The sequence below is a fragment of the Theobroma cacao genome, chromosome 6 (genome assembly GCF_053813885.1).
Source record: "Theobroma cacao isolate CCN51 chromosome 6, ASM5381388v1, whole genome shotgun sequence".
In the NCBI taxonomy this organism is placed as follows: Eukaryota; Viridiplantae; Streptophyta; class Magnoliopsida; order Malvales; family Malvaceae; genus Theobroma; species Theobroma cacao.
Genome location: NC_142644.1, coordinates 7,546,223 through 7,562,660, shown reverse-complemented (window position 1 = coordinate 7,562,660; position 16,438 = coordinate 7,546,223). Strand labels below are relative to the sequence as shown.

Genomic DNA, 16,438 nt, shown 5'->3' with positions numbered 1-16,438 from the left:
CAATAGTCTGAGTATTTCGAAAATCCTCACTCTAGACACGGTGAGTAACCTTACCATCATTTTAATTATCTAAAGTATGTTTTTATTCGGTTTTGGTGAATTTTATGAAAATGAGTTCAAATGGTAAATTTTTATGTTTTGTAAACAAAATGAGTTTAAATGAAAATATTTTATAAATTGTATTGAAACGAAATAACGATTTTGCAAATAGAGTAATTGGAGACCACTGATATGTTGTAAATTTAAAATTGAATTAATGGCTTATGTTATTGTATTGGTATGACTGGCTGGGCTATGTTTTTATGAATTATATGAATTGCTTTATTTTACCCTTGCAAGCTGGGTAGTAATATATTAGCCCTGTCATGCTGTCAAAATTTTATTGTATGGTGGGTTTGACCTGCTGCAGTGGGCTGGATTCTGTGGACTAGCCTATTAGAGGGGCACGGAATCCTGTTATATTTTTACCTCGGTTGGAGAGGCGAGTAGGGTAACTCCTGAGGTATAACTTTTAGAGTTCACTTCACGCCAAACCACCTCGTGAAGGGGAACTCGGCCAACGTCAAGGAATGGCTATGTTTTCAAAATAAAAACATGACTTTCTAATAGCCTTGGCGGACTCAGTTGGGATAGCCCTCGGCCAAGGTATCTCAAATAACTGAGTATGATAATAATTTTTGGCATGAGCCAAGCTTTTTAAGAAATTCATAAGCCATACTGATTACTTGCTTTAAATAAATTGATTTCATTTGGTTGAAATAAGTTGAAAGATGATAAATTACAGTTTGATGAAATATTTTAATAGTCTCCTTTTACTCGACTTTAGATATTTTGAGTGATGTTTGTTTACTCACTGGGATTTTATAATCTCACCACCCTCATTTCCACCCATTTCAGGTTCAGAATAGATTGTAGATAACTGATATCGGCAAGGATTACAGTTGAACTTGCCACATCCAAAGACTGTAGGTTCATTTCTTTTGATACTTTTGATCATTCGTGGGCCCACGTGTCACTGTAAATTAAATTCTATACTTTGGTTATCTGTATTACGGTATGTAAGAATTTATTTTGCTTTTACGCTATAAAAAATTATTTATGCAGTGTTCTTAAAATATCGTTTTATGTGAAAATTGAATATTTTATTGAATATTTTTATTTTATTATAACAGTCATAATTCCATTTTAAACGAATGTTTTAGACATCCAAAATTATTTTTGATTAAGAAATATGTGTTTTCCACTTACATACTATATTTTTAGATGATTTTTGAGATTTTTGGGATAAATGACAAAAATACCCCTGTGAGACGGAAATTAATATTTCATTTGTTTAAGTTGGAAACAGTTTAAAATCTTTTAAAATGTGGTATTTGGAAACAGTTACCCACAGGGGAAATGAGAAGCTGATATTAAAGCCTTGCGGGGTCTCGGTTGACATTCCGGGTAATGAATGTAAATTGAGACGTCACGGCGGTTGTCACGGGCTCGATGGGAGTTCCGGGTCGTGACAGCCCTCTTGTTATTGTAAATTAAATTAAATATTTTGACTTACTGTATTTCAGTATGTATAAATTTATTTAGCTTTTACGCTATAAAAATTATTCACGTATAATTCTATAAATATTGTTTTATAAGGAAATAGAATATTTCCCTTAATATTTTTTTTATTTTCTTATTATATTCAAATAACCGTAATTTCGTTTTAAATGAAGATTTTAGACTTTTAAACTCATTTTGAATATGAATTATGTGTTTTGTACTTGTATATTATGTTTTAGCCAGTTTCGAAATTTTTGAGAAAAAAATGACCAAAATACCCCTATGTGGCGAAAATTTTTTTTTGATTGTTTTTGATCTAAAATAGTATATATTCTCTAAAAACTCGATATTTAACAATGATTGCTCACAGGAAAGGAAGGAAACTGATATGTAAGCCTTGCGGGGTTTCGGTTGGCATTCCGGATAATGAGTGTCAATCGGGACGTCGCGGCGATTGTCATGGGCCTGAGGGAGGTTCCGGGTCGTGACAGATATGAAATATAATTTATTATTGTATATAGATACAAGTTCAGATAATTGGGTACCCATGAAGAGTTTAATAATTTTTTTTATATAATTGGATTTTTAAATGGGTTTGAGTAATTACCTGGTAGTGGGGTTCAAATAGTAAACTCTAAAAGTATTCTGGTAGTTATAGGGTTTAGATATCTTATTTATTAATAGGGTTAGAGTTCGGGTATCTCAAAATTAGTAGTATTCTATTAGCCACCCCTCATACAAAATCCTAATTTGTCACTAACTAGAACACATAAACAAGAACTTTTTTCTTCACAAATCAACAGTAGCATCGAATGAAAAAAAAATAAGATCATGAGAACTAAAATTTAAGTAAAAAAATTGCACTCTAGATGCACAAATCTAATACTAAATAATCTAATTAACAAAGAATCACACAAACTACCATTAATACTTTAAGCACATCATAGAGAAAAAAGGGGCAAAAAGGCAAAAAGGTTCACTACTCATAGTAATAGAGTAGGCAAACGACTAATGGTAAAGAGAAGAAAAGCGACAAGGACGACTCATGGCAAAAAGAAGAGAAGCGATTGGAGTGAAGAAATTTTGGGAAAGAAAGTGAGTTAGCCACTTAGGGTTAGCGCGTTAGGTTAATATTGATTTTGGGTTTAGGGCATAATAACTAATAAATAATTGTCTATCAATAAATTACAAGGTGAATGGCTAGTAAAGATGCAAAAGACTGGAAGTGCTTCCTTATCTCACATGGGTTGAAGTCCCTACCTAGTTATTTAAATTCGAGACGAGTAGTAAAATGTTTACCCCATACCTAGCTATCCAAATTTGAGACGGGTCTATATCTAAATATATAGTACTCGAATTCTAATATACCTATTGCCATCCCTAAGCCTTGTAAACAAAATGATGAGAAAAACCTATTAAACAAAAGACTTTTATATTATGTCAAAGTACTTTAAGATCATAAAGAAAAAACTTTCTAACAACATGTTTGGTATGGGAAAGAGCTATCCCCAACTACTCTTTGCTCCCCTTATTTGGTCGGTAATTTGGGAAGGAATAATAATTCTTAAGTTTTACTTATTCCTCAAAATAAGTAAAAAGTCACTTTTAACTAAACTCAACTTGTCTTGGTATTAGCGATTCCATGTCTAATGGAATATCTTTCAAAATCATTAAGATGAAATTAACTCTCATAAGTTTAGAAAATTATAACCTTACTCATATAAAATCATTGTTTTCTCTTTTCCTCCGCTCCCTCATTCTCTTCTAACCGCATTGTTTTCTTCCATTGTTTCCAACGTTTCTAGTCACCACCATCTTTCTCTCATCTACCTTTTCAGCTACATTACCCTCATCCACCATCCCTTTTTCCAACTCCACTCGTGGTGATCAGGTACATGTTTGATGTAAAGAAAAATGAGTTGAACTGAATATGCTCAAGTGCCCTTTTCTTTTGTTCATTGTATGATGTTTTGGGCTTAGTTTACTGCTGTCTTATTTTTTGTTCTTTGTTTAATGTCTTGGCCTTAGTTTGCTGCTATATTATTTTTTGTTCTTTGTTTAACATCATGGGCTTGCAAATCTCTTAATTGAACTGACCAAATTATTAAAAGATACATAATATTATGTATAATGGGTAAAAACTTCTTCCTTGGTGAGTTTTTCTTAATAAAATATTACACATCAAAAATATTATTTAGAAGAAAATATTACCTAGATAAGTTTTCAAAAACCTGAATAAATTTCTCTTTCTTTTTTGTCTACACCAAGACTGAACTTTGCATCAAAATGGTATATACCAACGTATTATTTTGATAAAAGTAACACAATATATTATTTTGATGAAATAAATATTAATATAATAAAAGATATTTTTGTCTGTTTATCATTTATTGGCTATTACTTTCTTATTTCAATATTATTTTTATCAATCAAATACTGTAATAAATTATAATAACAATTACTACCCTATTTCTTTTACTGTACTAAATTACATAATATTTATTTTATTTTAAAATAATTATTTTATTCAAATCTTATTTATTTTAAACCAAATATTACCTTGTTTGAAAAATACAAACTGAAAGAAGGTTTAATCCACGTCCCCAAAGCCCAGCCCCGTCATACCTTCTTCCACTGAAGTTTCCTTTTATTTAATTAAAAGACAGGAATTAGACAATATAAAGGTCAATCGAAACCTAAACTAAATATTCAAAACCTAAAACATCAGAAACTGAAAAAGAAGACAGGGGCTCCTTTTCTCTTCCAAACCTAGTGTTCGCCACGCTCGGGTCAGCCATGCGCCTCTCCCCTTCTTTTCTCCTACTCTTCCTCTTTATACCCTTTCTTGATAGTGAATAACTATACTGAATTAACTCTGTTTTCTGTAAATCTTTTTTGGCTAATTCAGTGTTGGGTTATTCTTTACCCAATTTGGTTATCTTTCAGTTAATTTGCTCATGCAAAAATCTGTTAACTTTGAGCAGGTTGGTCTGAAGAACTTGTTTGAGTGACTATCGATGGATCCGCAGCCAGAACCTGTTACCTATATCTGTGGAGGTATAACCTTTTCATCACTAAACACTAAATTTTGCCATGTCTTTGATTTTGACTCTTTTTCTTTTCTTTATGAAGACTGTGGACAAGAGAACACATTGAAGCATGGAGATGTGATACAATGCCGTGAGTGTGGTTACCGCATTCTTTACAAGAAGCGAACCCGAAGAAGTAAAGTTGCTTTCTCACTACCCTTTCCTTAATTTTACTTACTTCTTGAGGCCTTTTTTATGTATATTAATTTCTTGTATTTATTGTGTTTATTTGTGACGTGAAGAAGAATGTGTTTTAACACATGTTGAGATATAGAAAGAAGCCATCTTTTCAGCAAAATAGAGTAATAATAGCCGGGATCTCAAGATGATACCTAATTTAACTTAGGGACAATAATAGAAGTGAATGTGAGATGAGATTATGATTTTGATATTTGACAGAGTTGAAATCTTCAATGCAACTTGCTTGTTTGTCAGAATAAACAAGATTCTAGAAGAGAAACCTGGAAATCAACTCAGTTCAGTTACCTAATCTTGGTTTGAATATCAATTGTTGCGCTATTTAAATTGGCTTTCTGATGATATGGTTGATAAAATGCTGACTGTGCGGAACTTCATATTTACTGTTTGTTAAGTTACGAGGGTTTTGGCTTTGGGCCTTGCGTTGTTTTATTCTTTATGCTCGTTGTCTGTCTGAGGAGTGGGTGTGTTCTTTGGTAGGTTATGCTATTTCTTAGTTGGCTAATTTAATTTCTTTTTTAAAGGGAATTTGATGGTAGTTTGGTTTGCAGAAGAAGGTCTTAAGATTCAAAAATTTTTTGTTTGCTTTGATGCAGTGCTTAGGAAGTTGGGCTTATATTTATTTGTGCTTAAGGGTTTATTTTCTCTGGGGTTGGTGCTGCCAAACAAAGCATTTAGGCATTTGTGATTTTAAGCCATTTTTTCTTGCTTTCTTAGTTAATAATTTTCATCTTTTCAGAAAGAAATAAAGAAAAGAAAATTTGCTACAAGTTTGAACACCAATGCAGAAATTGAGGTTGCTCAAATCATGTGGTGTATTGTTTGTAGGACACATGTTAACTTTGACAGGGTAGACAACTAAAGAAGGTAGTTAGAATAGCGAGGGAGGAAAACTGCAAAATTTGAGGATCTGTAGCAATCATATTAAAAGTTAAAAAAAAAAAGATTTTGCAACTCTTATATGAAGTTTAATCAAATATCACCTCTCCTGAAAATAAACAATTATGTGTGTGTAAATATGTCCTCATATTACTTTGTCTTGAAGGAGTAAATCTTCTGTTGCAAACAACCAATAAATAGAGAAAAGTCAGGCTGGCATGTCAAACACTATTGGAATTGGGTAACTTTAAGAACTTAAAAAGATTATTAATTCTATGGTTTCATGTATGAAGGTTATATATGTTTTCTTTTATTTAGTTTATTGAGTTATATGTAGCAAGGTATCCTGTAGAGTTCCAATTTTAACAAGTCTGTGATTTATCAGTGGTGTACAAGCCTTAATGTGCATCTTTTAATGTTATTAGGTCTTTACTTTTGGTTTAAGAGTTGTTTGACGTTCAAGTTTGGTAGTTTTCTATATTTAATACGCAGTCATGACTCATAAATAAGTGTATGAACAGTTTCTGCAATTATGCTTTCTTTTGAGATTGGATGAAGCAACCCAAATCCTTAATGAGCATATTTCACCAATCGAGGATGAACCTGGATCATTTATATTCTTTCCTTTTGTTCTTTACGCTTTGGTACTATCACAATTCAACTAGCACAAATCAACCCTTGTCAATTTACAGTAATTATTCATTAAAACTTCATAAACTGTCCAAAACTCTGATTTTCTAATCTCAGTGTGGGTTGATTACACCAAGAATACAACTTTTGACACACATTGAGCTAAATTTATGTTTAGGGTTTTCAGGGTATGCCATCAACTTTCTTGTGAAAGTTCAAGATGTGATCCTTGGATGTTTGGCATCAGGCCCTTGATTCCCTAACCTTACCATATTTGTTCGCTTTTATTTTATTTTTTATTTTATGGATTTAAGTGTTGCTTCTAGATTTGTGAGCGTGATGTTTTAAATTTATGTTTTATGTTCACCATATTTGTTAGCTTTTATTTTATTTTATTTTTTGGATTTAAGTGTTGCTTCTAGAGTTGTGAGCATGATGTTTTAAATTTATGATTTATGTTCTAGCTGAAAGCTGATAATAGACCAACACTTTTTAGTCGGAGAAGATTTACTGTCTTAACTGCTTAGTGTGTGAAACATTTTTCAATGGAGTCCTTCCACATCTCAAAGGGAAATGCACTTGCTATTTCCTTGATTATTATGTAATCTTTCAACAATGCTGTTTTTATGGTCCAAAATGCTTGCAATTAATTTTAAAACTTTTGTTTACTGCAGTTGTTCAGTATGAAGCTCGCTAAATATGAAATTCAAAGAAGGGGGAGGGCATAAGCACTTATGTCAATGAGAAACAATATCAGAAGTGTTGATGCATTGTATATGGTTGATTGTATTATGCGGTTCAAGAAGATTTGTACATTATTGTCAATCAATGGTTGCTTGGGACCTGAGTGATGGCTGTTGATTTAGAACAACAAGAGTTCATACTTCTTATGGTCTGCTTATGTTCTGTTTTTAAGTGGTTTCATTTTGTTATAGGGGACTTAATCTTTTTTAATGTGTTAGCTTCATGTTATGCACCTTGTCTTGTTGATTTGTTAGCTCCATAATTTTAAAACAAGGATTAAACTTATGTGAGGCAATGCTTTCTTTTTTATTCTTTTTCCCCTTTAAAATGTCAAAGTGCCAACTCATAGATTAGATTTTGTATGTATCGTCACTAGCAAAATTCAATCAGAGAAAAAGTAATGATTCAGGATGCCTTTACGTAGGATTTTCTTCCTGGTATTTGCCAGGAGGCTGCTTTGAAGGCTTAGTTCCTCGTTTTGTCTTAAACTCAAAGGCTTTCCTTAAAATTAAGAGAATTTTGAGGTTGAAATATCAAATTTTGCTCCTCTTGTGCTTGCTCTTATGCAACAAATAAAGTTACTCATCTCGTAATGCTAGCAGTGCTACTGTATCCAAGTCTTTGATATGTGTTCAAGTATGAGGTTGAGACGTGTTGCTAAACAGAAAATCAGAAAACAAGAAAACAAAAAATTGCTAGGCAATTTAGTACACCATCATGGTACGGCAAGTTGCCTAGCATCGGCCTCAATTGCCATCTGCAAGTTTAGAATCACTCTTGATTCTCATGTTCATCTTGTCTCGCATACCTTTTCACTACTAGAGTTTGTTGTTGTTCGTTTGATTTATTTTCATTTTTCTTACCTTTAACAGTTTTCATTATTGTCTCAGTACTTCTGTTTCTATCTACTTTGCTTTACCTATATAAAAGAGAAAGAAAAATGCAAAAAATGGTTGATATTGTAACTTCCATTGCATCTACTTGTGCCCAATGTGAGGTGGCTCCAATTTTAAGATGAGTTATGTGATAAGTACTAGGGGAACATTAAGAATCTAATAGAAAAAAATTGACAAGCTGAGTATTACAAGGGCGATGGTGCTACGTTCTATTAATAGGCCGAAAGGAAAAAGAAAGACATTGAAGAACATATTGACAAGTAGTTGACTAGAGTGGATATTCACATTTAAGAGGCGACCAAGCTCATCAATAAACATCAAGATTGTGTCCTAACCTCAAGACACGTTGGCTCCATCAGCTCTGGGAAGAAAGGGAGGCTTGATAGAGTTGGTTGTCGTGGTGCTTTAAAAAGAATAGAGCACTTCTGCCAAAGGTATGAGGTCTTTGAATCAAGAATTCCAGTTGTGATAGAGACGCTGAAAGCATTAAGAGAACCATATCAACTTGGTAGGTGTAAAAGGGGTCCTTTTGGAAAGGGAGAATAAGTATCGCAAACAAGTAAAAAGATGTAGCAAAGGCGACAGAGAGAAAGATTGGAATAGTTTTTGAAGTACTGAGTGTCGTAATAGTTGTAAATGAGTAGGTAAAGAATTAAAAAGAGAATTTAGAGAGAGGAGCTTTAGGTGAAAATATGTTGTTCTAGCTTTGGAAAAAGATCCTCCAAATAAATTATGAAGGCTTTATATATAGTGTCAGAAGTGACGGTTACTGAAGAATATGCTTTAATATATATAATGAATAACATTATTAAGAAAAACTTTAATGTGGATAACCGTTATTGTAACTTATTATGTGGATGTTAAAGTGGTGATTTTATTGCATATAATGAGTAACGATTAAAAACTCATTATGTGACCATTGAAGTAATAGGTGTAATAAGACTTATTCTCGAGTCGAAGGTTAGATAGAAGAGGTATACGTGAAAACATACAAGAGAACAAGACAAGAGAAAAAGGTGTACATGGATAGGTACAAAGAACAACGTAAAGGTGAGAAGGAGAAACACTTGTACTTGAAAAGGTATAAGAGAATAAGGTAAAAGAGGGAGATACTTGCATGTCCTTAAGGAAAAAGTTAAGAAGAATACCTCTTAACTACCTCCATATTTGAGCAACTAAGTTAAACTTTTTGGAACATTCCAAGGTGAAGGTAACTCATGAATCCTATCACTTATTCCGAGTTGCTTTCATTGTTATCTGTATGAAATAGTTGTTCCAAGTGTGTTAGATGTTCTACATGAAGTAGTGCTCAACTTGCTCTAATTGTTCTGTGTGAAGTAGTGTTTCACTTGTTCTAGTTGTTCTATATTAAGTAGTGCTTCGCTTGTTCTAGCTATTTTACTTGAAATAGTAATTCATGTGTTCTAGTTGTTCTCATCATTCTCTGCATAGCATTACGTTGTAAAACATCTCTAAAGAGAATAGGTAAAAACCAAAATCAACTATTTATATTTTGCTTCCTACATAAGAATTTTTACTTAAAAATAATTTTTATTCATTAATTTATGGAAAAGTTTTATTTTGTAGTGTGAAACATTGTACCTGTAATACTTCTATTGTAACACCTTAAGTGGTAATGCTTTATATAGCAACATCATAGATAGTTAATTTCTTAGGTGGTAACACTTTAAGCATTAACATGCTACTGTCTTGTGCAATACATGATGCTTATATCTTGCACAATATTTGATTGATTGTGTATTAATGTATTCTCCATATATAAAATAATATAAGATTTTTAAGATACAAATTGTAAAAGGAAAATTAATCCTTTTTATCAAAACCTTAATTCTATGAGTCTTATAAGTACAAGTTTACTCTAAACAATTTTACTTCATTCATATTCAAAACAAAGCAAAATTCAAGGCAAAACAAAATTTAAAGCACAACTGGTTTCCTTTTGCAAATCTTTATGTGCAAGTAAGTTTTTCTTCCTTTGCTTATTTGTTTGTTTTGTAATTTCTTATTTGTATTTTTCTTACTTGTTGCCCTTACATGAATTTTTGTTTTTTTGTTTGAATATGAAACAAAAGTAATTCATGCTTGAGATAATTTTTTTTATTGAAACAAACTTATATATATATAGACACACACACACACACACACACACACACATACACACATAAACGGTTTTTTTTTTTTTTAAGAAGAACACTTCATTTTTTTATTTTAATACTGAGTAGTAACATGCAGGTAGGATTTTCTCTTTTATGCGTGGCAGAAGGGCCATGTGTTTTTTTTTACTTTAGCACGCAACATAAGTGTCATGCGTTACTTGGCTTTTGGCACGCAGCGTAAGTGCTGCGAGCAATTTATTATTTTATATTGCGTAAAATTATCTTTTCGTTTTTTTTAGCTACTAAATCAATCATAATAATACAATTTATAATTTTGATAAGTTTTGTTGTTTTGTTTTTTTCTAATATTATGCTAATTAAAATAAAAATATTATTATATATGTAAACTTATCTCCTTTTCCATGATCATGTTTGCAAGCTTCCTTTTTCATCTATCTCTATGCCTTGGGCACATTTCACTCTAAAGATCCACTATGGTGAACTTGGTAGGGTTACAGTAAGGAAAAAGACCACTGCACATAAAAAAAAGAATATTGCTTTTGAAGTTATTCTTCCTAAAAAGTTTTGAGTAGGAAAAATTAGTGAAATTCTTCCTGTTCTTGAAAATTAAGAAGATAAAGTTATTAGTAAAAGAGGAGAAGATCGTTTTTGGAAAGAAGTTCGTGCTAGATTGGTTGACGAACATCCTTTTAAATTCGTTGGATATGATTGGAATTGTCTATGCTCAGAAGCTCCTTTTTATAAAAGAATTAGTATTCCAAGACGATCAATTTTGAAGTTCAGGTTTGAACGTGGTGAGTTTTCATTTTTGGTTACTAAATTTGGCTCAAATTCTCAATTTGTTCATAGTTGGGATGAATGGATAAATAAGGTATTGAAGAATCCTACTTATGATGAACTTCTCTCAACTACTAGAATACCTCCAAGCTCAACATTTGTAGAGAGAAAAGAATGGATGTATTACGTTCCATTCCCACAAGATTGAGCACTTTTTTTTCTCATATTATGACTACAACATAGGGGAATTTAGCTTCACTTTGGAGGATGTGTGTATTCTCTTAAAAGTTCCTTACATGGGAAAGAATGATTTTCACTTCATCAAGCTTTTTGAAGAAGAATAATGTATTTGAGAATTTTTTTCTTGATCTACTCAAGAGTTTGAGTAAAATTTCAAAGGTTGCACAATTCTCCAATTGAATATAGGTATTTTACAAGAAGTTCAACACTAAGGGAATTGAGCTTTGCCTTATTGAGTACAGAGATCATGAGTATAAGCTAGTGGCTTTGTATTAATTTTTTGGTTGGCACGACATAGACTTCCAAGGTGTCTAGATGATGGCATCTTTTCAGCAATCATTCCATTAGCAATAGAGATTGCCAAGGGGATCAGATCTTTATATAAAAGGCCAAGCTTATACCAACTCAAAACTACCGAATTAGCTAGGCATAACAAAATTTTACGTATGTGAATGCTTTCTTCATTTTGATGTGCTTATGAGTTCATAGTTCCCAATTGCCTTTTATAATTGAGATTGCTACTCTAGGTAGAGATAGAGACTTACTTTTGTCGAGGTATATTCTTCTTATAAAGTAGCATGCCAATTTGGGTTTTGACTAGCTAGCTTTGCCTGACCCTTCTTTATCTATAAGATCTTCTTCTTGTGTTTCTTCATTTTTTATGGCAAGACTTTAACTTCGTTTATATAAACATAAGAGTTGTGTTGTCCAAAGTTTTGATAGAGTTGATATTCACACTTCTAGATGGTTTGCTTACTGGAGAAAGTGTCTTGAAAAATGGAAATCTTTTGTTGTGCCAATAGCTAATCCTAAAGCTCGTCTCTACAACCCTCATTTTAGTAACATCAATGTATCCTTATGCTTGATTTCTTTTAAAAAGATGAAAAATGTAAATGAAGAAGAAGATGTTGCTCCTCATGATCCTACTCATCGAACAAATAAAAGACATGCATAGCAAAAAGTAAGTTTATCCTTTACTTCTTCTTCTATTTATTTTCCTTTTTTATTTCATTTCCTCATTTTGTTTTTTTTAGAGAGAAACAATTGCAAAAGTATAACTTAACTTAGTTGAAGAGGAAAAGACATTCGAAGTTAAGACTGAAAAGGAACCATGTGACTATAAACATAGTGATGAATCGGATGATAAGTTTATTAATGTTGATGAGGTTGAAGTTAAAGGTGTTGCTACTTTTTTTAGAACACCAAATATATTGACCGACCTTTTTGATGATTTCATTGATTTAGATACTTTATTGCCTCTCATACTCAAAGTTCCAATATAAACTAGGTAAAAAAAAATTTAAGATGTCACTTCAATTGATGTTGTTTCAACTTTTTTTTTTTAAAAAAAAACTAAGATTATTTTTGCACCACAGGCTGTTCAAGATGAGGTTGGTCCTACCACTGAGGTTGTTTCTAACATTGATGCTATTGCTGCTGTTGAGGCTGTTCCTAATGTTGGAGTTGATGTCGGAATTACTCCATATAATGACCTTGCTCCTTATGCTGGAACTGTTATTGATGATGCTAAAACTACTCCAACTAATCCTTGTGCCTCTTTCTCCTTAGTGCCAGAACACAAAGATGTTAGTAGTGCTTCTGGCACTTACGTAGCACATATTGAGCAAAGTGGTATAAAAGTCGACTTCCACAACTTTCAAATTTCATTGGAGCATGTGAAAAATTTATAGCTAATTTTCAGTATAAAGGGGGGGCTTTTAGAGTACCTCCTCTTTAAAGAACATAGATGTCATCTCTTTCATAATAGAGGTCTTGGGTAGAATTTTAGTGATTTCCCATACTCCATTGAGGAGTTCTTCACTTGAGAAATTGGAATTGATGTTATAGTGTATCAATGACACCTATAACATTGGATTCAAAGTTGAGTGCTTCAATGATTGTAGATCTAGAGCTAAAGCTTTTCTTAAAATAGAAGGTGACAAGTTTTCCTTGCAAAAAGAGTTTGAAGAAATTGCAACGAAGGTGGCTGCATTGAGAAAACTTGATGTCGATATTCGAGAAAAATTAGATGCTTTTGCCAATATTAAGAGTAGTAACTCTTCTTTGTGAAAGTATATAGTTGCCTAGACTTTTGTTTTTTTTTTTTAAGTCATATCTATTTTTCTTTTGCAATAATTATGATGCTATATGCATGCTAAGTACTTATTCACATTTCATATTATTGTGTGCGGTCAAAAGGGAACCCTCAACTTTACATCAAGGAGGTTAACTTTAATCTAATGTGAAGGAGATTTACTCTACCCTTAAATAAGCATTACAACTGCGATCTATTCTATCCAAAATATGAGCGATTAAGCTGCAGCTAAAGTATAAATAGTAAAACACAATAAATATAAAATTGATAAAGTTGCAACTGGTATGGTTTTCATTTAAATAGATAAGATAATGAAGAATCAAATCATGTACTTTGCAAGAAAAGTGAAGTAGAGATCTCATACATAATACTTCTTTATGTATTTAAAATTGATTGAAATGGTGATGGCATTATTCTTTGGATTCACTGATTTGCAATATCGTTTTTATTCACCTCATGAATAATATATGGTCCTTCCCATTTTTGGTTGAATTTAAAAATGGGGTTACTCTTCTAATACGCTTAGCTGCACGTAGTACTAGATCACCTTTTTTGAAATTCCTCATTTTCACTAACTTGTCATAAGCTCTACTTAACTTGCTCTGGTATACTAATAAGTTCTTCCTTACTTTATCTCTTCTTTCTTATAAAGCTTTCAATTCCAATGTCCGTAAAGTATCACTATCTAGTTAAGCATCTAAGGCTAATCTCGTGGATGGAACTAGAATTTTCATGGTAGTACAACCATTGTCTCATATACTAGTACAAAGGAGTTGCCTTTGTAAGTCCATATTAGAAAGTCCTATATGCCTATAATGTTACTGGAAGTGTGTCATGCCACATCTTTAGTTTTTCATACACCATTATGCTAATCACTTTAAGTAATGTCTTGTTAGTTGCTTCAGCTTGACCATTCCCTTTGGGGTAATAGACTTCACATGATCCATATCGTAAAAGGCAAGTAATTCCCTTACATTGGAGCTAATGAATGGAGTACCATTGTTTGAAAGAATACACCTAGGTGTTCCAAACCTGCAAATGATGTTTACTTTGATAAAGTTTGCTACTATTGGACTAATCACATTCTTAAAAGAAATAACTTCCACCCATTTAGTAAAGCACCCTGTTGCTACTAATATCCATGTATATCCTCTATAAGAAGAATTTATGGGTCTAATCAAATCAAACACCAAAGTGTGGAGACGCTAGTGAGTAATGATACTATGAAGTTGTACAATTGAAGCATATATGGCATTCCTATGAACCTAACATGGATAACACTTCCTTGCATGATTCATTACATCCACTTCCATAGTAAGCCAATAATATTCAAGATCTAAAAGCTTTTGATAAAGCTTCTTTCCACCTTCATGTTCTCCACTACTACTTACATGTAGTTTTTCCTACAATAGATTGACATCAATTGGAAAAACACATTTCAATGGTGTTCTTGCAAATGAAAGTCTAACAAGTCATTCCTTTTAAGGAAGAAATATTGAGCTCTACTTTTAAGTTGTTTTGCATCTTGAAAAATAGTTGGTAAAATCCCATTTTGGAGAAATCAATATAAGGTCTATGTTAATCACCAGCACTTCTCATAAAATGGCACTCTTATACATTTGGTGGTTCAAAACATTTGGTGCAAGACTTTTGAAGCTATAAAGCATCTTTGGACATCGATGGTCAGAAATATCTTACTCTTTAGAGTAAGCGATGTAAAGGTGATCATTCCTATCCACACCATCGTTCATAGGGGTGTGCAAACGGTTAGTTCAGTTAGTTCGATTTTGGATATCCAATAACCGAATTAGCCAAACTCTTTTTTAAAAATAACTGAAACCGAACTAAACTATATAATTAATAGAACGAATCGAAATCGAACTAATTCAGTTAGTTCAGTTCGGTTGCCAAAAACCAAACTTAACAAATTTTTTATTTTTTTTGTTTGTATATATTTATTTATGCTGTATTTTTTAAAATAAATCAATACTATAAAAATATTAAAAATGACCCTAAAAAATTATAATAAATAAAATGAATACTCATATAATTTATATGATGTAAACAACAATAAATAATTTAGGTTTAGGAATTTTTTCATGTAAAATCTCCATAATACTCTTATTTAGGTTCGATTAGTTCGGTTATAAATTTTTCTAACCGAAACCGAACAAAAATAATTTTACTAACCGAACTAATCGAAAAACTAAACTAACCGAACCGAAAAGACTAAACTCATTTTGGTTTGATTTGGTTATTCGGTTCGGTTTATATTTGCTCACCCCTAATTGTTCGTGAGCTATTCTCAATCTTTCTTTGCCTCATGCTCAGAAATACATGTTGCTAGCACTCCATTACTTCCTTTGTAGTATAATGTACCATGAATTAAAACAAAGTGTTTCAAGTGTGGAATAGTAGTAGAACTTAGATTAAGCAACTCTTCTATGATAGGTTTTCGTCAATCCTCTTTTTCATGAGTTGAAGGTTGTAACAGCTCATTAAATGGACATAAAAGAGTCCTCTTAAGTGCAATTACAGGAATACTTATTTTGTTCTCCGAAATGGGGACTCTAAAGGCCAAGGTAACAAGTGCATTTACATAACAGCTTACTGTTCTTGGAGTATGTTCACATCTCATCGCTTAAAATGTTTCTAATAAGGATCGAGCAAGAAGCAAACATAGGCTTTTTCAAGGAGAACTCATCGTTGCTCTGCTTTATGATAAGATTAGAATTTTCATGAATGCAAAGATTGTTTACTTCAATTGTTGTTGCCACATGCAAGCCCAATGTTAATGCTTCATACTCTACTTGATCATTAGTGCATGGAAAATCTAGCTTGAAAGCTAAAGAATAGGTTCTCTACTCAACTCTAAATAATTGAACTCTAAACCTAGAGTCAAGGAGCTTCCATCTTTAGTTGACATTTCCAAGACATAAAAATCTTTTTCCTCCAAAAAGATGTGACTTCTACTCGAACGAGAAGAGGTTAACTCAAAACTCCGTATCAAGGAGTTATCTTCTCTACTTGGTGGAATAAGAACTATTCAAGCATCTCTTCCAAAACTATTTGAAGAACCATTGAAATATAAATTCCACCCCCTTATTTCACATCCACTACCCATACCTTTTCATGAAATTCAGCTAGAATAGCATTAAGAATAATTTCTTCAAACTGAGATGGGAAATATGTTAACAAATCTGAAAGAGC

At 32.3% G+C, this 16,438-nt stretch overlaps 1 protein-coding gene across 1 annotated transcript; it reads left to right on the top strand.

The window, feature by feature from the left end:
• The first annotated feature begins 4,196 nt into the window (after positions 1-4,196).
• On the top strand, positions 4,197-7,391 carry LOC18595592 (DNA-directed RNA polymerases II, IV and V subunit 12). The gene is made up of 4 exons (XM_018122572.2): positions 4,197-4,331; positions 4,527-4,599; positions 4,675-4,767; positions 7,013-7,391. The coding sequence occupies exons 2-4, from the start codon at positions 4,560-4,562 to the stop codon at positions 7,033-7,035; spliced, it is 156 nt and encodes a 51-aa protein (XP_017978061.1). The 5' UTR covers positions 4,197-4,331; positions 4,527-4,559; the 3' UTR covers positions 7,036-7,391.
• Positions 7,392-16,438: the final 9,047 nt, after the last annotated feature.

Coding starts and splice junctions, on each gene's coding strand:
- LOC18595592 (XM_018122572.2), top strand. CDS start 4,560: ATGGATCCGCAGCCAGAACCTGTTACCTATATCTGTGGAG. Junction 4,600..4,674: donor TGTTACCTATATCTGTGGAG/GTATAACCTTTT, acceptor TTCTTTATGAAG/ACTGTGGACAAGAGAACACA. Junction 4,768..7,012: donor CAAGAAGCGAACCCGAAGAA/GTAAAGTTGCTT, acceptor TGTTTACTGCAG/TTGTTCAGTATGAAGCTCGC.